Source organism: Cibotium barometz, chromosome 8 (assembly GCF_041138505.1).
Source record: "Cibotium barometz isolate CiBa-2024 chromosome 8, ASM4113850v1, whole genome shotgun sequence".
Classification (NCBI taxonomy): Eukaryota; Viridiplantae; Streptophyta; class Polypodiopsida; order Cyatheales; family Cibotiaceae; genus Cibotium; species Cibotium barometz.
The window spans coordinates 59657925-59684208 of record NC_141053.1 but is presented as its reverse complement, the minus strand read 5'-3'; the positions used below and the strand labels follow the sequence as shown (position 1 = coordinate 59684208).

Below are 26284 nucleotides of genomic sequence, written 5' to 3'. Positions count from 1 at the left end.
TTGTTGATCTTTGGCATGGAGTTGTCTTCTACTGCAAATGGGTGAGAGAGTTTTGAGCAAGAGGGCAGATTACAAATGTGCATTTTTAGTCTCTTGGATTCTTTTTTTTATGTTTTCTCCTTTTTGCTTCCTTTTTTGGGGTGTTGTTGTTTTCAGCTTCCTAATTTTTGAGGTGATGTGACCCTTGATGTGACCCTTGATTCATATCATGCTCGCCCACCTCAGTTTAATGGTATTAAAGAATTCTTGTGATGTCTTCCCGTCTTCCCGTTTACGAGTGGGGTTTTAATGATGTTGTGACACCTGCCCTCCATGCAGTTGCTTATGTCGACATCGTGGCCTTTTGAGTTGTTGACGTGGACCGGGCTAGCACACACTTGATCACTTTCTTTTTTACTATCCTGGCTTTGATTGGTTGCTGAGATCTGAGCTTTTACGGTCTGGACACCTTTGTGGATTAGCCCCCTTTCTGTGGCTTTGTGGCTTTCTAAATTTTTCGCATCTACCTCCACTAGTGAGATCATGCCATAGCATATGCTCTGGACTGGCTCCTGGCCTTTCGCTTTTGCTTCTTCTAGTGTAGTTACTATTAGTTGGCCCTTGTATTTTCTCATCCTAAAGCCATTTACTGTCTTTGAAAAAGGTGTGCCATCTAAGTTTTCTAAGGTAAAGGCATTCTAGTTAACAGGGTATTTCATTATGAATGGTCCTAACCACTAGATTTTGAATTTTTCGGCATGAGGTCACAGGAATTGTAGACCAATACAAGATCTCCTTTCTCAAAAATTATGTGCTTGAGATGCCTATATGTCCAAGCCTTTCTTCTTCGCTACACTATCTCCTCTCTTAGAGAGCTGATTTGCCTTCCTTCCTCTAAGGCTAGGAGTTCCTGTATTTTATGCTCCCGGGATTCTTCCATTGGGTAGCTTCTCTTGAATGGCCACTCTTAGACTGGGTACCACAAATTCCATAGGAATAACTGCTTCCAACCCATACACCATCTTAAATGGTGTTTGCCTAGTTGAGACTTTGTAGGATGTGCGCGGAATGCCCATAAGGTAGCATCTAACTTCTGGTCCCAATCGTTTTTGTTAACATTTATGGTTTTGGAAATAGTGAATCATGCATTGGAGGTGAATCGAGCAATGTAAGCAAATAGGGAGCAGAGTCAACAGACATCCAATAGTAGTGCAGGCGGGATACAACCAACTGACATCATAACCAGGACATTGCAAGCTCCAGGTATGTGAGCTTCCTACCTCATCTCTATCGTGATCCAATTGTTTTGACTTAAGACTATGTGTGTTAAATGTCAAAAACCTGTCTATAGGAACCATTTATGCCTTCAATGTCAGTATTGACGACCTTGCACCAGCTACTTTTGTGAACATGGAGGATTCATCCTCATTGGGAAAGCAAGTGATTGACGCCATGAATGTTATTTGCACAGTAGGGAATGTCAAGAGTAGAGGGTCCGATTACTGTGTGGAGTTGATATTTGCAGACTTCCCCTCAAATATCATCATTGGAGGTTGTGTTGCAAACAAGGTTCCATATTGGAATAAGATTGGGGATGGCATGTATGACTCTACTTTTAAAGTTGTTGATTCTTGTCTCTCGGATCGAGGCTTCTTTACATGCCTTTACACTATGTAAGAAGGAGTGACCATTGAGCAGGTTGCACAGAGCGTTGGGTTTGGCATTTATCATAGACAGGTTGTGAGGTGTACTCCACCTATTGGGAAGAAGATGGGGCAAATGATTACTACCCAAGTATTGGTGTTGTTCTCTTTGGGGCTATCATTTGTGCAAATCTTCTTTGTCCCATTTAAGGTGAAAATGCATGAACAACCAATGTGTCTTTGCTTGTAGGTCACTTGTCTAATATTTGTTTTTTTTTTTCGCTCAACATCTCCTCCTACAAGCTTTGTGATGCATGGGGATCAACTAAGGGATTTAGCACTAGGTGATGATCTTGATGTAGGGCAAGATCTTATCTTTGGCATGTATGTATGCATTCAAATCAAGATAGAATTTAAAATGATTTTCGGTGATCTTTATGGCATATTGTTAATGGTTTGTGTGCGTTTTCAAGAGTGCCATCGGAGGATCTGGTGAAGAGAAAGGGTAGACCATGGCGGGGCGGTTGTCAGAGAGGTCAGCGGCTTAGCAAATACATCGTCTCCATCTTCAATCATCCTGGGGACACGATTTTGGATTTGTTTGCTGGCACTGGAACTCTTGGGCTAGTGGCAGCATTTATGGATCGCAATGTCATAATGTTAGACAAGGATGAGCGGATCTATGATCACCTGTTATAGAACCATACTCAGCAAAGGTATGCATGTTGAAAAGATAAATATGTTAGTAGAGAATAATTTTGTATTGATAAAGCTTATTTTCTTTTCTTTGTGTCTCTTGCAGTTATGAGGATCACATGTCTACATCAGAATGCCATTAGAGATAGTCTCTTGTAGTTATGAGGATCACATGTCTACATCAGAATGCCATTAACTGAGACAATCATTTTTTTGGGACTATTGGAAGTAATGTTTTAATGGATGTTATGCTTGTGAATGTTTTTTACAATAGCATGTAGCTGATTGTTGGACAATTTTTATTTGGATTATAAAAATTTTAAATCCTATGGTTATGGTTTCTAAAGAGTATTATATTGTTGTGTCAGTGGTATGGCTATTAAAATTGGTGTGCATTTTAATGGCTTGATTTCTATTCTCTCTCGTCACTGTGGTTTCCATTTGGTTCAACAATAGTTTGTTTCTATTAGTAGCTCAATGACCAATTCAACGTCTTTTTAGTGAGCCAAGTAGTATGAGTTTTGTAGTGATTTTTTATATCCGCACCATTCATTTGAAATATGCTTTATTTGCAATACTCATTTTTAAACTTTTTTAGTCTTCTTTGTTCTGTTCATTATAGAGTTGCACTATGGTTTCACTCCTCTTTAACATTACATGCTCGCTTAACATCATACCATGCCCCTACTTGCTCACTTTCACAAGGACTTTATTTCAACTCACTGCTCTGTGCTCACTGCTCTTTGCTCGCTAAATAGACGCACCCTTTTGTTCTTTCCATATGAAGCAGTGAACTTTGAAGTGCTTGGAGAAAAAGATGTGGGTGTGGTTATTGAAGCAGGCATGTGAAACTAGCTCCTCAACAACATTGCCTACAATGGAAAGTGTTAACCTTGTGAGATGGCCTATCAAAAGACTTACCTTCGAATGAAACAATGCAAGCAAAGCATATAGCCAACAATGGGTTCAATGAGAGCCTTTCTTCCTTGCCTATCAAAAAGAGAAGATATTTTATGGTAAAAAGGAAGGGTAACTTGGAGGTGTCGACAACAGCAGGTTCCTCTACAAGGATATCATTGGACACAATATCCCTATTGTCCACCATAGATTGTTGTGAAAAGAAATGTTGTCAACTTGTGGATCATGGAATGGTCTTGAATTTACATAAACATTATTGGGGACAATGCTTGCAAGCTAGAACTAACTATGTGTATGACTCTCTCAGCATGGCATGTCGTACTTATGCTATAGGAACAAGGCAATATAGGTTTGCAATGAATGGTGAGGAGATATGCTCTAGAGCATGGTATGAGATGCATGGTATTCCAAGGACATCGTTCTATCGGTATAGGGGGCAATTCGAGAATGGTATGCAAAGAGCTATGCATGGCAACAAGGGTTGTAGTCAGAAAGGGATGCCCCACAAAAATAGGACTTTAGCTGATGGAGCAAGAGAGACCCAATTGGTTATTCTAGATGTGTATAAACAAGTTGACATTTTAAATGAGGTGAATCTAACATTGAAACATTTGAAACAAAAAGAGATGTCCATGTCTACTTTTAATAGGATTTGGAATATAGAGTTTATGCATGTGAGCCTTGCCAAGACAAGTGAGTTTTCAAAATGTGCTACATGCAGTGGAATCAAAGAACAATTAGGAGCTATAAAGTACCAAGAGGAAAGAAACAAGCTAAGGCATCACCGAAAACTTCACATGTTACAACAGCTTAGTTGTAGAAATTTATATTATGCATGGCGTTTGAGTTCTTAGTTGAATCCTCAAAAATACTTATGCATTATACACAATAAGATGGACCAGAAGAAAACAGCAATCCCTAAATTGAAGGTGCACTCAAAGGAAACAGATAAATCCATGCAGCTACCGATATCAATAACAAGCATGATAACTCATGGACATGGTCAACGGCATTATGGGAACTTTTTTATCGGCTTATGGCCATCAGATTCCAAATTTCACAATTGGTACTCTTGCCTTGTGTTTAAGGAGCTTGGAGAGATGTGACAGACATGACTATGGGGACCTTGCTTATGATGGAATGCCAAGATCGAGTAGCACATTATTTAACGCCTTGAACTCACGAGTGGCTCTTGATCACCATAATACCTCAAGCTCTGGGAAACCCTCTTATATAGTTGTTGACCCAGATCTTGCATCTACATCTGAGGAAATACAAAACAACACACAACACGGTGATTTCAAAAGGCTACCAAAGAACCTAATGTTGCAATTGGATAATCGTGCATCTGAGAACAAGAATCGTTACTTGTTTGCATGCCTTTCTTTGTTGGTTGCTAGAGGAGCTTTCAAAATGATACAATTAGGTTTTCTAATGGTGGGTCATACACACAAGGATATTGATGCAATGTTAAGAAGATTCTCTGAAAGGTTGAGGACAAGCCAAACATTCACATTTCCACACTTGATGTATATTTTCAAGCAATGTCAAATTTCAGCTCCAACACCATTCTTGATTACACAAGTTCCATACTTCAAGACCTTCATTGATGGATACTTATGTGATGGCCAAGATGCCTTAATAGGACACTCAAAGCCACTATAGTTTTGGTTCTTCATGCAAGATAATGTGCCAATCATGCAATACAAGGTCCATCCAAAATCAATTGAGTGGCTGCCAAAAGAAGGTGGCATTGAGCTATGGAAAAAGGATACTGAGGGTAAGCCTATATTTCCAAGAGGGGAGCCATGTTTGTTACCAATGTTTGAGTACATTAAAGACCACTCAGAGGTAGTCAAGGGAATCAAGGATTACATAAAATATTGGCAAAGATGATCAGATGACCAAGGACCAAAAGCGGCTTTCACGTTGTACATCAAACCTGTGATTAAGTATTGGAAAACCATGATGCATGAGCTTTAGAAGCCTAATGTTGAACAAGTTGGTTCATATGCAGATTTCTGGCCAAGAACACAAAGGATAGATAAAGAGAATTCAAAGGAGAATCTTGATGATGACTTCTTGGGAATGGAAGAATTGGATGATCACTATTGTGGTCCAATTAGTAAAAGGCCTAAGGAAGCATTTCAACCAATGGTTGATGTTAGAAAGGGAAATTTTGTACTTATTCGGCCACAGCAGATCCAGTCTACCCAATTTGGCTAGGCACAGCACAAAGTAACATTAATGTGAACAGGTCATTTGAGAGCTACAAGAAAGTTTTGATATAGTATTGGGCACCAGTTAGTAAATGAAGAAATGCAAGTGATGTCGAGGTTTATGCCGATTGTTGGAATAAGTTTTGGATGTGCAATAGGAAAGATCTTGTTCGTTGGGAAGATGTTAACTCAATAGTGATTGCATGGGTTTACAAAGGGACAAAAGATTCCACAAAGGATCAAAATACCACCAAACATTTGCTCAAAGGCACTTCATAGCATGCGTGGTTGCGATGTGGAGAATGAATGAGGATGCATTTATGGTTCCATAGCTTATTTTGTCATGTAAATATTGAGAACATGGTCATGCTTTTTCTTTTTAATATTTTGGCACCATACTAATGTTTCTTTTTTTTATTTTGTATATCCTTTACACATGTTTTTTAACAGTTGTGGAATTGTTCAAGTGCAATTGACTTAAATGGTGTTTATAAACACCACCTAAAAAATAATTTAGATCAACGATCAGCAATGCTATATATGTTACAACTGACTATATATGTTACAACTGACTTAAATGGTGTTTATAAACACCACTTGTAAATTGATTTTCATCAACAATCAACAATGATATGTATGTTACAATGATTAGTGTTTATAAGTAACAAACATTGTAGACCCATTGAACGATAATTCAATTCATGCTTGTGTAAGAGTCTTCTTGACACATTGGAAGGAATAAATCTCAAATTTAATGAAATTACCAAAATTACTAGGAGGCTCTATATTTCAAATTCCCAAAGTATATGGATTTTCCCAAATTCCCTAATATGGTGTTCAGGCCCCTCTTAGGCTAAAGAAGAATCTCTCCCTTCAGAGAACAGGAAGTCCCCCTCCTTGGCAGTAGTAAAACAAGTCATGAGAAACAAAGGCAAGTTAAAGATTGATCAAATTGCTTTGAAAAGAAGGCAATCTCAGGTATAGGAGGATTGGCGTCCCCATCCTAGAAGAGACCGCCATAGTCATTAAAACCCCCACCTAAAAATCAGAAGTTATTACTAAATTCAACATATTATCCTACAATACCAAAGGACTAACTGATGGCAATAGAGCCACGGTAATTAAGAATTATCTAACTCAAATTAACCTCCAAGCTATCATAATCTACTTCCAAGAAGTCAAAGCAGCAGGCCAATTGCTCTCAAAAAGAACCTGGAACTAGGTTCCAAACAACATAGCTGGTTTTTAGCTCCAACCATACCTAGGGGGGAAGGTGGTACATCTATAGGGCTACATTATTCATGGATTCCCTTCTACATGAGTCATGAGATAGATTCCCTTAACAGATGGATAGCTATCCACCTGAAACTTCACGACTGCAAGATGATGGTTATATCAGTTTATGCCATGGGCCCAGCAAGCACCAAAGCTGCTCTCTGGGAGTCTCTTATGCACTTTGTGGACCCGGTCATTCTTGTAGGGGAATTTAGTATGGTTGAATCGCCACAAGATAGGTTCTCAAATTTAGGTCAAACTATAAGAGGTGCAGAAAGGACAAGTTGGCTTGACTTCAAAGGCATGCACTTCCTTCAAGACATGGCATGCGACCATGACTTCACTTGGGGAAATGGGAGGCTCGGGAACCAACTAAGAAAGGCTTGGCTAGATCATTGCTACTCTTTAATATCTCTTTGTAATAGCTTCCTTAACACCAAAGTGAAGGTTCAATACAGCATAGCACTCTCAGACCACTATTCAATCCTTTGCTCTTTCTCCCAAGGAACCCAAAAGGTTCAGTCTAGATGGTTCCATAGAGACCCTAAGCTATTCCAACTCCCAACTGTTATAGGAGCAATCTGGAGTTAATCTGGACTAAGCATTTCAGTGCCAAAACCTCTCCCTCTCAAGATTAGAGCCAGGTGGTAAGAGACTCTCAAAAACTTCTTTTTTATATAAAAAAAAGAAAGTTACTAAAATAAGGGCAAATAGGAGACATCAGAAAGTCCAAGAGCTTCAGTCTCTAGAACAAAGAATAAATCAAGGATAGTTCAGTCTCCAAGACCAACTAATTTCAGTGAGAGATTAGCTTTAAAAAGAGGATAAGATCCAGTGTCAGCATTTAAAAATGGTTAGACCCTCTAAAGAGATCTTCAATATCCTAAAAAGGAAGGCAGACCATATACCAATGCTTAAGAAGAACAATGGCAATTATGCTAAATTGGTAGAGCTGAAAACCTAGGAATAGTCAAAGAGCACTTCTCCGAGGTCTTTGCTATCAGGAAACCCCCCTTAAAAGACCAATATAAGGCTATGCAAACTATCTCTAAATGTAGGAGAAAAACGATCCCTAAGAATGTGGCGGGAACCATGGAGTGTGACCTCTCAAGAGGGGAGATTGAAGAAGCCATCATGGCTATGAAAAACGAAAAGGCCTGCCTGCAAAGTTCTTCAAGACCTTTAAACATTTCCTTACATCTCCCCTTCTAGAGGTATGGAAAGAATCCACAAGATTTGGAGCCTCCCAATCTCCATAAATGAAGACGTCATCAAACTTATGCACAAGAGAGGGGCTAAAGAAGATATACCTAACTGGCGACCCATCATCATGCTCTCGACAGCTTGTAAAATTTTTGCCAAAGCACTAGCCAGATGTTTATCAGGCCAGTTTTTGCAGGAATGGATAAGACCTGAACAGAAAGGATTCATCAAAGGCAGATTCATTCTGGATCCCATTATAGCCCTTTGGGAACGAGTTGAATATGCCCAATAAACACAACAAGATTTCAATTTTTTTCAAAATTGATTTTGACAAAGCCTATGACAGATTGGAATGGGATTTTGTTCTGCAATCCCTCAAAGACATGGAGCTAGGGCCCCAATTCATTAAAATGGTGCATGTTCTGTTTGGTAATGCAAAGGCCAGGGTTGCAGTAAATGGTACTCTAAAAGAATCCTTTGAGTTATGGAGATCCATTAGAGAGGGCTGCCCTCTTGCACCATTGATGTTTGCTATAGCAGCTGATGCTCTTGGATGGCTGGTACAGAATGCTATAGAAGAAGGAAGGATGCAAGGTACTCTAACAGAATCCTTTGAGTTATGGAGATCCATTAGACAGGGCTGCCCTCTTGCACCATTGATGTTTGCTATAGCAGCTGATGCTCTTGGATGGCTGGTACAGAATGCTATAGAAGAAGAAAGGATGCAACGTATTGTTATGTCGAATGGCGGTCCAACATGTCTTCAACAATTTGTTGATTATACGAATGGGCTCATACACAATGATGCAATCTCTATTGATACATTTTTGGGAATGTCTGCAGGTTTTCTACCTAGCCTCAGGGTCAATTATCAACCATTCCAAAACAGGAATAAAAACGATGTATGAAGAGCCTCCTCAAAGGCTATTGGAGGATGCACGATTCTCCAGGAAGGGTAGATATTCAGACTCCTTGGGATTCTTATAGGATTTGGAGTGTCTATGCATCAAAGATGGCTTTGGGTTCTTGTCAAAATTCAAAAAAAAATCAGTAAAATGGTCTGGCATGCAACATAACTTGGCTGGCAGAATGGTGGTTCTAAAACATATTCTATTCCCCACTACTCTTTAAAGGCGGTTGCAAGATGAGGGTACTCACTCTCGTTCACTCTCTCTAAAATTGGGACATCCACGCATCTCGGGTGGAGTACCTCGATCGTGATATCGCCATCAATCAAAACATGACACATGCCTCCCAAGCCTAAAGCGACATATCTCGAACGAGATACCAACTAATGCCACGCTAGCAGGTCCGGGTTTCCAATCATCATCCATGTCACCAATACGGGTCACCGCCGCCACTACACTATCTAGATCGAGATATTCATGCCACTCGGATCCACATCAATGCCACGGTGTATCCCCCTAGGCATATTTGACCAGCCCATCTCCACCGTCCACATCAATGCCACGGTGTATCCCCCTAGGCATATTTGACCAGCCCATCTCCACCGTCCACATATCTCAAACGAGATATTGAAATAAAATCTTGACCATTCATTGAAATACCTCGTTCGGGGTATAGAGATGCAATCTCCACCACCGTCCACATATCTCAAATGAGATATTAAATTAAATCGCGACCATTGAAATACCTCGTTCGAGTTATAGAGATGCAATCTCCACCGTCCATTCACGCACATTGGAAGATGCGATCCTAGCCATTTAAATATCTCGATCGAGGTATTAAATGAATCTCGACTGTCAAACATACCTCGATCGTGGTAATGACTTAAAATCTAAGCCGTCCATGTACCTCGAACGAGATACTAATTTCAAATCTCAGCCGTCGATCCTTCACCAACCCTAAAATTAAGTGTGTATCTTGGCCGTTTGTCTCACTAACCCTAAAATCCAGAGCGTACATCTGGCAAACCCTAAAGTGCATGATACCACCGAACCTCGTTCGAGGTTATAAAACCGAAAAACATTTTTTTTGCCTCATTGTCAGAAGTCATTTTCACTCTCCTTACTCTCTTGATTTGGATTAGCAACATTAGTGGGCCCATTAGCATTGTTTTATAGCTTCATTGGTGCTACTTAGCACTAAGCATTGGAATTTTTTGTTAGGCTTAGGTTTTAGCATGGAGTCACGCGAGGAGGGCCGCTCATCTATTGTGGACCTCATCGCGGAGATAGACCACGAGTTAGCGGCTATCCGTAGGAGTGCTAGAGACACACCGTCTACATTACATATCTTTGGCAGACTTGGAGACGATGCTTTCGTCCCTTCGTAGACTTCACGATATTGTTTATGTAGATGAGTGGATAGCCCACCATCGCACTGCTCCTGTGTCACATGGCCTGATATATCATTAGGTCTGTGATCTTGGTCCGATTAGGGATGGAGCCTACTTAGATCTTTTCCTCGATAGTCGTGGGATGAGGCCTGGGGCGGGCAAGCCCCTTACTATTTTGCGGTGTTCGCATCCTCGTATGGCGGCACATATCTATAGTCGATATGTTACCGCATATGGGAGGATGCCGAACAACCACCAGATTCCCATATACTTCACAAAGCAATTATATGCGGAGTTTGTCTTAGGGGAGGAGGTGGATTACACTAGCCATCGGCCAGGTGGTGGTGCTGGCCAAGGTCATCTCCAGGACCAGGGTAGGCGGCCTCCACCAACCCTTCATGTAGCTCCCACAGATCCTTCATTTGTGCCTATGTCGACAGTCGAGGCTCTTGGCACCCGGGTTGGCATCGACGTACGGAGTACCACGGAGAGCATCTAGCACGTGGTGCGCTTGTTCTCACGATCGATACACCGATGATGACAGATGTCGAGGTATTTACATATTTATTACTTCTTAAGTTTTTTTAGTCATTTATTTACATGTTTATATGTACTTTTCTATATTTTTACATGAGTGGCATGGTTGATTGTGTCATGTAGGGTCCCACACCTACCACTGAGAGAGACTCACTCAGGAGTTGATAAAGGCAAGAGCGGAGATTGATCGCCTTAGAGCCGCATTATAGACAGCACAGGCAGCTACTGCAGAGGCACGACATGTGAGAGAGCCTGACATCTAGCAGGTAGGTTTCTCTTGCACGTAAAAGAGTTATAATTAAGGTCCTAAGTTATAAATTTCTTTAAGTAATGCCTAATGAGAGAGACTAATCAATTATTTTTATGCTTTACTTTTTTGCGTAGGCTCAGACTGAGGTGGTAGAGAGTTCTAGAGCTGAGGCACAGCATCACATGATTATGGAGCGGATTGCACAGCATACAGCAGAGCAGTTGATGCACAGCATAGGGCAGAGCAGTTGATGCTGCATGTTTGAGAGTTCCGCAAATCCTCAGACGTGACAATGCCCTACTTGCCTTTATATCCACGGCCTGTTTACAGAGGTTTTTTGACGACCTCTCCCTCAAGATGCACCACCATTCCTCCGTGATGCCTGCTGCGCTCTTTGTATCGAGGACATTGATAGTATTGGTGGATATGCTCTGGGATGTGGATATTTTTTCCATTTGTCTTGCATCAGTGATCACCTAGGAGCTAGTATGCTTCTCAGCATGTCCCTCTTGTCATGCACGCGTCGACCTAGCGACATACAGAGTTTTTGGCATTGATGATCTTCACCCAGGCTTCGCTCGAGTAGATGCTAGGACTGGCAGGCCTCTTGATTTTACCTCAGCTCTACTGACTTGGGACTCGACACCTCCGATGATAGAGATCAGAAGCCTGAAGTGCCTCCAGAGATTGAGTGGAGTGCACATGAGTTTGATGCATGCCAGAGAGTCCTTCACGAGAGCCAGATCTCACAGCATACGAGCATGTGGGTGGTGCTGGTCCTAGTGGCACAACCTTGGGTGATGGTGCTAGGAGCAGTGCTGCTTCTCATGAGCAGCGTGTCCTTATTATAGAAGCAGAAGAGCTTACACGAGCAGAGTGGCAAACACGTACCATTGCTTATTATAGATTTTTGGTTTACAGATAGAGACGTCTTGCAGTAGCACGACGTAGAGAGAGGGAGAGGGCTATAGCAGCTTATGGGACTCGTGAGCTCCCGAGTACACTAGCACCAGCTCATGATCCTACCTTTGAGGCAGACCTCCCCGCAGATATTCGACGACCCCCGCAAACCGACACAGCCTCCTCGACATCGTGCACAGCAACCTCAGCGCGCACGTCGACCAGCAGTTAGAGATGACGATTTTGATTGGGTTGCCGTTGATAGTGACCAAGCTCAGACGAGCTCGGTTAGCTCACTTACATTGTGCTTAGATTTATGGGCAGTGATTAACCTCAGACTAGCTGGGGTAGCTCATTTTTATTCTGATGTACTTATTTGATGTTTATATCATTATGAGTTTTTTCATTATTGAGTATCATTACATTTAAGTTGATGTTCTTGATTTTTTTTAAATTTTTTAACACTTTGGCTATCATATTGTTTGTTGAAAATCTCCATGCCATCGTACCCAAACATGCCATCGTACCCAAACATGCTCCGATGGGGGGAACCAAACTTTGCAAGCATGTGGGGGGGAGCCCACCCCCACATGCTTGCAAAGTTTGGTCATGATCGGAGCACGTTTGGGTTAGTAATTAGCGCCCAGTGTGGATTTTTCAAGTCTCTTGGTGCTTAAGAGGCCATGGAAAATCCGGGCCTTCCCCATACCATCGTACCCAAACAAGCTCCGATGGGAACCAAACTTTGCAAGCATGTGGGGGAAGCCCACCCCCACATGCATGCAAAGTTTGGTCATAATCGAAGCATGTTTAGGTTGGTAATTAGCACCCAGTGTGGATTTTTCAAGTCTCTTGGTGCTTAAGAGGCCATGGAAAATCCCCATACAATCGTATCCAAATATGCTCCGATGGGAACCAAACTTTGCAAGCATGTGGGAGGGGCCCACCCCCACATGTTTGCAAAGTTTGGTCACAATCGAAGCATGTTTGGATTGGTTATTAGTGGCCAGTGTGGATTTTTCAAGTCTCTTGGTGCTTAAGAGGCGATGGAAAATCCGGGCCTTCCCCATACCATCGTACCCAAACATGCTCCAATGGGGACCAAACTTTGCAAGCACATGCCACCTATAAATCCATAAAACAAAGTCTTAGTTATTATTTTCTTTAAGATGTTCTAGTGAATTTAGTTTAATTATGAATATAAGAGAACCATAAGTACTACCTGTAGAGCCAATAGAATTGTCATGAAACGACTTGAACTGTGCGCCACAACCATCCGACCAAACCCATCGCTGGCCACATATGATCCCACGATCTCGTAAAAAATCGTCATGGAGACGAAAACAGTGTTGCACAAAATGTGCATCATATGAACGATCATCTCACTGATATAGAAATGATACTCTCGAATAATGACACACATCTCGGGGGTACTCGCTATCCCATCTACATGAGCCTCTGCATGTCGATAGCTAATGTGGACCATAATAGCAACTTGGTGAGGTAAGCAATACAGACAATTAGGACACAAAAAATCAAATAAGTAATATAGCTCAAACACGAAACAAATATTATGAAGTATAACCATTACCTGCTTTGAGAAGTAATACTCAGATTGTATCTCCTGAAAAGGTATGAAGGTGTAGTTCTCTGCAAAATCAATCACAAAGACGACCACACCAATAGGAAACTCTACCAGGCATGCTCTGAACTGATGATCTTGCCACTTGGCACAATGATTGTGCCGTATATAGGGGTAGATCTGCTCCCTAAATGTGGATGTGAAGTGACAACGTGGTGTATGTTTGTCCACGAGAGCTGCAACTTCTTGGAGTGTCCACCATTCTGGAGCTGGTGTGTCACATACTCATAACGTTGCCATGGCACTATCTCTTGGTCACTTGCATCAAGATCTACCATCTGTAGATGTGCAAGTGAACCACATGATGTGCAATTGCTCTCCACACAAGGCATCCTATGGAACTGGGAATCCTCCATGCGTGCACACAAAAGAGAGTGGATGAAATCATGAGGACTACGAGGCAACTCTCTATGCCCACTAAGAGAACAGAACACATCATAAAAAAGTTTGAACTCAACATGGTAGTGACAACATGTGTCGGTGACATGAGTACCTCACAAACCAAGGCTTACACCCCTCAAATGACCTTTGCCCAATTTTAAGCTCTAGATACGAAGCCACAAACTGAGAATACAACTCTGTTTGGGTCATTTCAAGAAAGCAAGCACCGTGCTCAATGAACGCTCCTCTTGTCACTCTCTTACCACGCAAAGCTTTCTTCGCAAAGCTTTCTAAAAAACTGGCGAGGCACAACAATTCTCCTCCCAAAAACTTTATATCAAGGCTCTAGTGGTTTCATCTAGTAGGTGATCATGCCTAGCTACACGACCACTACTTGCCCACAAAGCACCAACCTCATTGGCATCTAAACTTTGTCGTCTATTAGACCCAACTCTAAGTGCATGTGGTGCTATGGAAAGGATGCGAGATGTGGCACTCACCTTACCCTTCATTTGGGAGCTACTTATGGCTGCCATAATAGCCCGTCGAGCAGCCAAAGCGTCCGCAGAGTTCCTCTTCTTGTTAACTATATAGGAATGACAAACACTTTGCAGCACCGCCATGCCAGCTATCCTCTCTCTTCGACCTCCGATGTCAGAAAGCGCCCTGCGGTTGGCCATGTTGGGCAGATCGATCAAAGCATCAAGCACACATGCCTGTGAGATGAAGGCATGAGGTCTTTAAAATAGGAATGAAAGATTGTATGGGCGCGACGCTGTGCCCTTGACTTTGAGAGTTCTTTCCTATCCACACGATGGGTGCCCAAAGGAGGGGTGGTGGGTTCTTGTAGAAGAGAAGGGGACTCAGGAAGGGCAGGTTCATATGGATTATCTAAAACTAAGGGGTAGTGGGGGGAAAGAGGGCGGAGGGAGAGGAAGTGGAAGAGGAGGAGCAAGGCTTGGATCATCGCCAATGAAAGGTGTTGCTCGTTGACATGCTCTCCACTCTCTCTTTCTCTCACAAGCTGCCCTTTTCCTCTCCTCCTCTTGAACTTGGTGGACGGGGGGAAGTCTAGTCCTATCACGTTTCCGACTCCTACGACTTTGAGAACCCATTCTCAAGGAACCTAAGAGAGAAAAAATTATGAAGGCTCAATGATGGGATAGCACTAGAGATAAGTGTGGGATAGTACTAGAGATGTGTGATTATATAGGAAAAATAGGTTATCCACTTCAAATCTCATTGGATTTCCTATCTAAGATTGATTGGATAATTAAGATAAACATATAAAGATAATTAAAGATAAACTATTATCCACTTAAAAATCAATATTATTAATAATATTTACTAACAAGTCTAAATATTTATCATTACTAGATATATAAATATATCTTTAAATTTATCTTTTATTTTATAATTATATTACTGTATTTTTTTTATAATGTATTTTTTTCAAATTTTATTCAAAGGTTTATTCTACACAAAATATTTTTAAGAAATATTAAACTTAAAAATTTATTTTTTTAAATTTAATAATATGAACTTTAAAAATAATATTATTGATCTAATCCCAAAATATAATCCTTTAAAATTAATGATTTTAAATTCTTTTATTTAATAATTTATATATATTTTATTATTTAAAATTCTATATTTTACTATTTCTCTAAATTACTAAATTAACTTTTTCAAAAATATGTTTTTAAAAAAAAGGAAAGGTGGGAAGGAGGTGCCACGTGTCACATGCATGCATGACACGTGGCATTCTCTTGACATATGGCACTATTATGGTTGATGTGGCATGCCATGTCACCAAGTGCGAGGTGGCATGCAAAGGTGGCAAGAAGATGTGGCATTAATGATGACTAGGATGATGAGGTGAGGAGTCAACTAGGTTGACCATGTTGACATGGAGAGTGGAGGTGGCAAGGTGAGGTGGCAAGCTACTTATGTGGATCCTCTCGAAGCTGATGTGGACACAAAGTGGCATGCATATATAAGATTTGTGCCTACCCAAGCCTCACACATGGAATGATATCTAAGCTTTGAAGTTTACCAAGCCTAGATTTCCAAACCTAACTACAATTGGTTTTAGACTTGAAAAGGGGAGAGTGAACACAATATGGGAATTTTCACTTGGGAGGATTGAAAATGGACCTTCCCATACTCAAATTAAGCCAAATTTTTTTTATTAAATTCATGGCAACAAGCGTATTGATCCATAGAGTTTTTAGATTGAAAGATTCAATATTTGATTTTCTAGAATTAAATTACAATTGATTTAATGGGCCTCTAACTTTTATAACAAATTTTCCAAAGTAAATCTACAAAAATCCAACTATTAGATTTGTAATTTTACCTTATACCCACATTATACTAATCTTTCCCAATCTAATCATCACTAGATCCATACAATTTGAGTATTTTAAATGGTAGATGTGGTGCGAGGACAAAATAGTATGGTTTTTAACAATTCTAATACCTTTTAAATAATATAAAAAATAGTAGAACACATCAAAAATTACTCGATAAATCAAGTTAAGCTCTATGTTATTTGTATTTGTGATATGCAAAGTGGGAACATCATATGAGCAATAATGTAAAAGTTATAGGCAATTTACTCACATTCATTGTACCTGTACCTGTCTAAACCTTCGACACGGCCTGTATACAATTTTGGTTCCCAAAGAAAAGGGGAACATCATATGAGCAATAATGTAAAAGTTATAAGCAATTTACTCACATTCACTGTACCTGTCTAAACCTCCGACAGGGCCTGTATACAATTTTGGTTCCCAAAGAAAAGGAGATTTGTAATTATTGGATATTCAATCAGATTATAGTTTTAGGTGCCCAACTTTGCATATGATGTTTCATTAGAAGACCTTGAAGTGAAACTCCTTGGCTAACTTGGAGAGGTTGGCTATTCTTCTTGAAAAAATGCATGTTTTCCGGCGAAAGCCAAGGACGCCCACTACATGAAACTAGATAACCTCATCTTGCAACCACCCTTACTTCTTGTCATGATGCTGGTGTCCTCTCTCTAACTCAAGATTGAAACAACAGGAGAAAATTTGCAGAAATTTTATATGGTCAGGAAATGCAAAAGAAAGTAAATTCCCAAAAGTGGCTTGGAAGGTATGTACACAACCCAAGAATCAGGGGGGTTTGGATATGCCAAATATTACAGATATTGCGGACCGGATGGCAGCAAAATGGATTGTTCAAAATTTTAATATACCAAGTGCTGACTGGGCAATTTTGTTAAGCCGCAATATGGACCAATTCAGTTTGGCGGCAGAGTTCCCTAGATGTAAAAAGTTACCTCTGATGACGATTTTTGGTAATCCCATCACCATCAAACCTCAGGGAAGTGCGCTGGTCAAATCAATATGGCAAGCATGGAATAGATGTAAACCAAAAATTATACTGTATAGGAATACTCAGAAACATGCACACATTTTACATTTGGACTCCATCTGGTTCTCTTTAGCGCTATCTGACAACATCCATGCATAACAATATAAACATGCTTTTAAGCTCCATAAAAAGGACATACAGATCTGGGAAAATATATGGAACAATTTTGAACACAGATAGCTTACAGAACAAGAGCTCGAACATATCTTCAGAGTGTCACAAGAAGACATTCTCCTTATTCAGAGTAGAATGCAGTTATGGCCTAATGATAGAAAGGCTCAAACTCAAGGGGGCCTTTACCCACAAAGCTTTTGTGTGGAAAACCAAAGGAAAATTGCAGCCAATTCCGCCCCTTCCTCCATGAGGACCACCTCTGCATTGCAAGTTCAATAGAAGATGGAACATCCTCTGGGACAGGAAACAGTGGGGCCTCAAATTCAAAAATATGTGGTCGCCTTTCATTCCACCAAAAAAATGTGGTCGCCTTTCATCCCACCAAAAAATTCGTGCTTGCTTTGGTTGGCTGTCCATAAAGCTCTGTGGACAAACTCACGAGCTCAGCGCTTTGGATAGGGCAACGGAGATTGCCCACGATGTCACGCAGCATTGGAAACAATAGAACATATGTTTCTAGGGTGTGCCCATAACATAGAAGCCATTAAATTTTTAAATCAATGCATAAGCCCTATACATAACTGGCAACTGTCATGGCAAGAACTCCTCATGGGTCAACCAATCAAATGCTTTGCTGTTCTCTAGAATGTCATTCATGCTGAATATCTTTGGGCAATTTGGATATATAGAAATAACTGCTTATTTAAGAATGTACAGAGCAATATGATGCATGGACTAAGATCTTAACTGCATGTGCAGATGAAGACGTTGCATAGAGCGAGCCTGAAGACGTGTGAAGCGCAGTACACGAAGAATGCAACAGAAGAGACCTTGTAGATGATCAAAGCTAAAGAGGACTTCCAAGAGAAAATTAGGGAAATTCAATATGAAAGGAAATTCCAGGACAGCCTAGTGGGGCGGATGAGAAAGTCGAGCTCCTGATCAAAGATTCAAAGTTGCAAAAATACATATTGAGCCTTATTGAGATGATTCAAAGTTGCAAAAATAATATTGAGCCTTATTGAGATGAGAAATGTGTTGGCTTAAAGGGTTATCTTAAGAAACAAGCCTGGAGGTAGCCCGGGACTAGACCCTAGGGTTTAATTTTGTCATTTTTGTCGTCTTTATTTTTATCTTAATATATTTACAGTTTCTCCAAAAAAAAAAAACCAGTTCTTAATATATTTACAGTTTCTCGACCAAAAAAAAAAAAAGACCAGTTCAAAGCTATCGGTCTAGGCTTGGCCTGTTGTAGTGCAAGTTAGCGTCCATACTACGTCCTGTGTAGAAGCAATCCAACATTGTTGACCTTAAATTTACGGTCTAATGTCGTCCCCACATGCACGTACTGCTGATATGAGCCGTAGAAGATGAGAACACTGCACCTCAAGCAAAGAAGGTACATTGGGGTCCTCTTTAATGTGTAGCTATACACTAGACGTCAAGCAAAGAAGTTATGTTGCATTGTAGCTCAAGCGAAGAAGCTACTCTGAATCGTCATGCATGAGCTAACAGGAACGGGGTTCCTCTATAGGAGTGATTGGGAATCTTCGTATCTGAAGGTGTCCAGTAAATATTTTTAAGTGTATGAGGTGGACTCCTAAAAGAAATGTTTCACTAAAATAGTAATACTAAATTTGGAAAAAAAATTAAATTTTGAAGAAATATCCAAAAGGGGGATCAAGTGGCTTTTTATTGGTATGGGCATATGTTTCAAAGAGATAATTCAAATTCATTCTCTAAGACATGTTTTTTAAAGGAGATATTTCAAATTCATTACCTAAGACATGTTTTTTAAAGGAGATATTTTAAATTCATTGTGTGGACTCACATAGTTTGCCTCTCATTTTTTAGTACACAAAAAAAAAAACGCTTTCTTAGAAAATCATGAATGTGTGTCTAGTATTCATCATTATTTTCTTGAATGCCCTTATGATAAAATAGGAATTGTATAGGGTTGTGCTTCTTTAATGCTATGTAGCCTCAAATTATATGGGTACACTTGGCATGGCTAAGAAAATATTGTAGTTGATTTTTTATGATAAAATAGGAATTGTATAGGGTTGTGCTTCTTTAATGCTATGTAGCCTCAAATTATATGGGTACACTTGGCATGGCTAAGAAAATATTGTAGTTGATTTTTGATACTTTTTGGTAAAATGGTTCTATGCACATCATTGAGAAAATTTCCACAATAATAATTTTAGGTTCTCATCATTGCATTGGATTTTTGTCATAAGATGAGATGGTAAAAGACATCATGATTGATGGAAACTCCTTTAAGGCCTTATACACCTACTTTTGTTTTTCATCTTCCTTGTGTATAGAGGATAGGATTAAAGTTATGGTTGAGAGGTCATTTATTTCTAGATCCCATTCCCTTTACAAGTGACGATGATGAGGTGTAATTGAAGTTCATACTTAGATGTTAGAATTTGAGAGGTTACGGTTTCCTTGACTTGGGGATTGAACTTAAGAATACATAAGATGGTATGAGCTTTCAACAGATAGGATTTCCTTCAGACGAAGTTAAAGAAAATATTACACTCATATTACATACATAGCAAATTATTTATTTAAAATGGATTGTTTGAAAAAGATTAACCTAATACCTCCAAGTTACCAAAGGCTTACCTTAATAATTCTAAATAAGGGTTTTTCAAATACCCATGCATGCACATGTTTATATCTAGCACTATGATATATCCTTGCAAAGACATGCATCCTTAATAATTTCAAAGAAGGGCTTTTAAAATACCATGCTATCTTGGAGACCAAAGGAATGCCTTATTAATTTGAAAGGGGGGCTTTTAAAAAATACCATTGCATGCACATGCTATAGATAGCACTATGATATAGCGTTGAGACCCCATCTTAGAAAGTATTAACTCACTTAGATTGATTTTAAAAGCTTCCATAAGTGAATAATCTCAAACCCTTTAAATATAATTGATACAAACAATGCTTTTTATATCAACAAAAGTGCATAGGTGGTCATGAAAATGAAGTCATGTCAATTTGCAACTAGTAAAATGGATAACTAACAAGATAAACCTATCAAGGCAATACACAAAATAGATAGCTTTAAAATAATTGAAGTGTTTCCAACTTAAAATGCATTGTGATATAATCTCTTTTATGATCTCACTAAGAAATTTTTACAGCCACCAAAAAAAAATTACATTGTGAGGTCTAAGGAGATGGTTGTGGTGTCTATTCCTTGTTTATGTGTCGCATCATTAGTTCATTGATGTTTATGGGACAGACAGCCAAAGCTAAGACAAAATGTGTTGGAGAATTTGGAAGCCTTGGGACCATTAGATCGACTCTATTTGGAAGCCTTGGGACCATTAGATCGACTCTATTTCTTGAATTTGGAAGCCTTGGTGGACCATTTGATGGACTCTATTGCTTGTATTTGTATCATATCATTGATTTACTCTAAACCACATAAGAGAAGATAAGTTCCATATATGTTTTAGAACTTGGCTTTCTAGAAGTTTGTGGGGATCATGCATCTAGTGTTTTTTTGACATTGGGAAGCCTTAGAATCCCACTAACCGAAGACCATTTTCGTAAATTAGACGGACTTCTCATGTTATATTGATGGGCCAATGCTCCCCCAACATGACACAAGTTAGTTAAAAAAGTTGGCCCCAATGGAGCTAATATCTTCCAAGGGTTTCCGTGAATAAAGACAAGGAATGGAAGGGTATTAGCTAAGCGACACAAGGCCATTATACGAAATGGCGACTGTGTAACCATCATATAGAATACATTCATTATAATGCATCAGCTGTAGTTGCAATTAATTGGAACTGATGAGGATGATTGCTCGTAACTTTTAGAGATGCGCGAGTCTTCTCTTTGATTGAGAGTCTGGGACCAGCAAACAATCCGTCTGCAACCGATATGTATTAATATATTATTCATAGGACGAGTTGTCAGCTGTACCCCAATATTCGAAAAACAGACAAATTTGCGAGCAGACGACTGTAATACTCCGAAACCTACTGTTATGCCATCTCGGTGGTGACTTCAAATAGGTTTCGTCAAAGGTCGAACCTTAGGGTGATGCTCTGTGTGAATTGATCCATCTCGTCTATTGGCCTTTGGCCTAGTCAAATTAAATAATTATGTGCTCGCTTTGTATCATTTTGTTCGTCCTACCTAACTCATACACCTTTCCGCGAGATCCCCGGTAGGGCACACATCACTCTTAATCTTCTTACGCCTATTATACGTAAACACAGATGATCTACCCTATCTGTGTAGTGAATTATGTGTTTATATTGTAGAGAGAAAATTATAATCATGCTTGGCTGGGTCCATCGTCAAAAGACAGCTAGCATGATTTGGCCCATGCATAATTGAGACGAGAGAGTGCGACAACGATGCCAGCTTACACATGCTAACTAGTAACGCTTGTATGCTTTTTTAGACTCCTACTGTGGTTTTGGTGAGTTAACAGCTATCAACAAGCAGCCTTAACATCGTACTCTCCTGAGTCCCCCTCCCAACCGACGGCGTCGATCTTGACCAAGAGAGAATCGATGATGGGACTATGTTATTAGGATCTTCCCCAAACAAGAAGAGTGGACTTATAAAACCAAGGTTTTGGCTATGGTTTACTGCTTTTACAATTTCACCCTCTAAAACTCACCACGTCACAGGCAGCAGGACCTTGAAAGAGAGCTTGAACCTTATATGCAATCAGAGGCCCTACTAGCCCTTAGCTTCCAATTTTTTTCTTCGAAAAGACGGGGAAAAGGAGGGGCTGATGTACGTCATGGGCGTTGGCCCTTGGGCTCACTGACCCTTTAAAACCCAGGCATGCTTGCAGGAGTCCGCAGAAAGAGTGCAGTCACCAGTGTCCTTTGTGCATTGGAAAGGGCCGACTGTAGTAGACAGGATCTCTTTGGAAACATGAGTTTGCAGTGTGGCAGTACTAGAGTGTCTAGGCTTGTGCAAACATCCATGATTCTAGTCCTATGTTTGCATGTAGGAGAGGCATCTAAAAGCAGGTCAGTACTGGCCGGCACTGCCAGCGCTAGTACTGAAGCTGGGCCTTCTACATTGGAAGAAAAAGAGAGAGATTTTCTAGACTGGGTGCAAAGGGTGGGTGAGAGGCAATCGCAGTCGGCTGCTAGTAGGGCTTCCGACAGTAGTTGGCTCCAAGCCAGCGAGTTAGCAGGGGCATCTGTAATCACCGTTAGCAAGAATGGGGGTGCCCAGTTCACCACTATCCAGGCTGCAGTGGATTCCGTGCCTATAAAGAACGCTCAACGTGTCGTAATTCAGATTGCCGCCGGAGACTACCAGTAAGGCTCACAATCAAGACATCCATTAAAACACGCCTCCCAGCCTCGGCAAAGAACACAAAGGATGCGTGCACTAATTATCATTACTAAAAGGAAATATCTGTGTTGGGTTCTAGTAATGAAAACCAGCGATTTACTCGAGAACTAGATATCGATGTTTTTATTTAAAAAAATTGATGCGGAAGATGTATCGAGAGGGTTAATTAGGGACGGCTGGTCATTCTAGAAAGAATATCGCTAGAGCATTCCTTACAGTACTGTGCCACTCTCATGGGGAAAGTTGTCTGGTTATAATTACTTTCGTTAGTCTGTAATTTGGCTAAGAGTTAAAGAATTTGAACACTGATCCAGGTTATAGCTAAGGGAATGAACGTTTGGTGATCGAGAGAAGGTTACAATGAGTAGAATTATCTCGAATCGTTATTGCCATCTTGGTGGAGTGGTTATTAAATATGTAATTAGAAAAACAAAACATTTATTTGTTTAATTGCTTTGAGCCTCATATTGATTGGTTTGACGTGCCTAGGGAGAAGGTGTTCGTGCCCACGAACAAGCCTTACATAACGTTCCAAGGTGCTGGTAGCGGCGTGACGACCATAACGTATGGCGACACCAAGGCCGACACAGGCAAAACGCAAGACAGCGCTACGGTGGGGGTGAACTCGGACGGCTTCATCGCCAAAGGCATCACCTTCAAGGTACTAATTATGATTACATTTGCACTTGCAAAGCTAAAGATACGAGAGGCTTTACAACTATTTCTTGTCAACCGTAGCGCACAGTATTCAATCAAAGTGGTCTTTCGTCACCCTTGATCAGAGGATATGTATTAAGTTTAATTGACGGTTGAAATGGTTGAATTGGGCCCTGCTCCACCACCTGTAGCAAGGAGGGTGCACTAATGTTATTTCTTTCTACCATAGGATACATCTGCTGAACCTTAGCCACACAAAGGACTAATACCCTTGAGAAACCACATCGGTTCATTTCGGTTTTATAAACCAGCAATGATTTCCGCCACCTTGAGAGGATATTGAGTTTTATTTAACGGTTGAAATGGGTGCTAGAATTCGGCCCCTGCTCCACCACCTGGAGCCGTAGGTAGGCAAGCCGTGGCCTTCAAGATCGCCGGCGACAAAGCGGCCTTCTACCAGTGCAGCTTCCTGGGAGCTCAGGACACTCTGTATGACGACCACGGCCGACACTACTTCGAGAATTGCTACATCGAAGGCTCCATCGACTTCATCTTCGGCGATGGCCAATCCCTCTATCAGGTAACATTGAGCTTTAATCCTATAATTTACGATCAAGTCAAAATATTTCCTGGGGTAAAATGGCTCACTAATCACGTACTGCCGCAGTTATAGCATTCGCAAACTACTACGAAGTATTTGACGTGGCCCGTAGACGTGAATTATGTAACAGTGTAAGCACTTGTCGAAGGGCTTGTCCTTTTTTAACTAGTTATTGTTGGGTGTGACCATGCAGGGCTGTGAGCTGCATGCGTTGTCTGTGAACCCAGGCTCGTTGACGGCGCAGAAGCGGTTGAGTCCGGGGGAAAGCACGGGCTTCTCTTTCGTGCGCTGCACGGTGGGCGGCTCCGGAATGCTGTACCTGGGCAGGGCTTGGGGGGCCTACTCTCGGGTCGTCTTCTCCTACACCTACATAGCTGATATCATCATCCCGCAGGGCTGGTACAACTGGGGGGTACCCGATAGAGAAAAGTGAGTCGACGGCTAGCGCCCGCTTAGCTTGCACTTCTCGCTTCTAATGGCAATTAGACCCGATTATTGACTCTCGCTAATTAGCTACTATTGCGCCGGCTGAGTATTGTTTTTGCCTGTGCAGAACTGTTTTCTACGGGCAATACAAGTGCTCAGGGCCTGGCGCTAACGAGAACGGCAGAGTGGCCTGGGCCCACGAGCTCACCGACGCACAGGCTGCCCCATTCCAATCCGTTAGCTTCATCGACGGCGCGTCTTGGCTTCAATCATGACACACCATGTTACACATCAAACCCATAAGTCATTAACATATATATAGCCAGGATTCCCATCAAATTAATGTCTGATATCACCACGTTCCAATTTCCAAAAGAAGCAGCTTGCAAGATCAATAAATAATGTAACCTCTATCTTGCAACTGTGATTGTAACCTCTATCTTTGCGTGTAAATGATTTTTAATGATACTGCTAATCAAATATTTAATATCATTATAACAAATGCCCAATAGGCTGAGAAAAGGCAGCTATTTAAAAAAAACATATGGAGGCGCATAACTTCGTTCTACCACCGAAACATATTCCAAATGAAAGACCCAGGAATTCTGGTAGTAAATATTCCACGAAAGACGAGAGATAAAAGAAACATCGCCAATTCCATAACTCCTCGGAAGAAGTGCAGCTCCCGAACCAAGATCTTGCTCTGATCAAGTCTTTGATCGTGATTTTGTTAAACAATCTAACAGTGGATAAATTAGATCTAGAGAGAGAGCACGTGGAATCGCATCGCTTCTCTCAGCGTCCATTCCATTGGTTGATCCATTAGATGTTGAGTGATGGTGTTGATATGGTATGGTGGTGGGATCTAGGTTTTTTTTTTTTGGTGGATATGCAAGCCTGAAGGGTGCAGGCGATACAAAATGTTAGGGTTTCTTATATTTTGTGGTGTACTTGGAAAATAATTGTGATGTACACCTATCTCTTCTAAAGTGAATAACGAAGGTATACAATCCACGTCTCTGAACACCACCATATAATGAGGCAATGCCTAGTCCTTATTACACACACCAAGTGGCGGCTTGCCTGCGACAATGTCCAAAACAAAACAAAACAAAAAATGGATCACCCTCCTATCAGGCAATCAAGGACCCCAAACACCTCTCACAGGAACCAACTGCTACGGTGCGAATCCAAGGGCAATTGAAAGGCCAAAAGTGGACATGTTTTTTTATCCCCCCTCGTTTTTGATCCCAAAAGTTAAGCTAGATGGGGCCCTCTATTTGAAGAAAAAGTGGGGGAAATAGAAACGTCAAGCCAAATACCACATCAACCCTTTGTGGGATTTGAAGGAGCCGCACAACAACCACAAACTATAGCACCTATTCTTCCAATTCTATAAATGACACAAGGGAAACTCTAATCTTTTGTTTCAAGCCCAGGTGACAGACTTTGGAGTGCCGTAACAACCCTCATTTGGAGTGCCTTAACAACCCTCATTGAACGAATCATATGCACCAAATCCACAAGGATGCAAATAGTCCTTACATCATGGGACATTATCTCTCACCACCTTCATATACTCCTCCCCGCGTGGCCTTAGAATGGCACAGGCTATGGGAAGGGGAGTGGTTGTGCAAGTGGTATAGGCAACAAGACCTGATGCCAATGCAAAACCTACTCATATATCTAAGCTTCTAACCATGTCTGATAGATCAAGTGATTCGGTTCAACACTTAGAGACCTTTGAGAAAATCTATAAAGCATTT

The 26284-nt window shown here is 40.8% G+C and overlaps 1 protein-coding gene across 1 annotated transcript; it reads left to right on the top strand.

The window, feature by feature from the left end:
- Positions 1 to 22237: 22237 nt before the first annotated feature.
- Positions 22238 to 25010, top strand: LOC147636499 (putative pectinesterase 53). Its single transcript, XM_086801960.1, has 5 exons — positions 22238 to 22797; positions 23324 to 23495; positions 23865 to 24071; positions 24286 to 24521; positions 24646 to 25010. The coding sequence occupies exons 1-5, from the start codon at positions 22310 to 22312 to the stop codon at positions 24791 to 24793; spliced, it is 1251 nt and encodes a 416-aa protein (XP_086658086.1). The 5' UTR covers positions 22238 to 22309; the 3' UTR covers positions 24794 to 25010.
- The last annotated feature ends 1274 nt before the right edge of the window (positions 25011 to 26284 follow it).

Excerpts from the sequence above, each read along its gene's own strand:
- LOC147636499 (XM_086801960.1), top strand. The coding sequence starts at position 22,310 with ATGCTTGCAGGAGTCCGCAGAAAGAGTGCAGTCACCAGTGTCCTTTGT. Across the intron at positions 24,072-24,285 it reads ATGGCCAATCCCTCTATCAG|GGCTGTGAGCTGCATGCGTT; the intron begins GTAACATTGAGC and ends GTGACCATGCAG. Across the intron at positions 24,522-24,645 it reads GGGGTACCCGATAGAGAAAA|AACTGTTTTCTACGGGCAAT; the intron begins GTGAGTCGACGG and ends TTGCCTGTGCAG.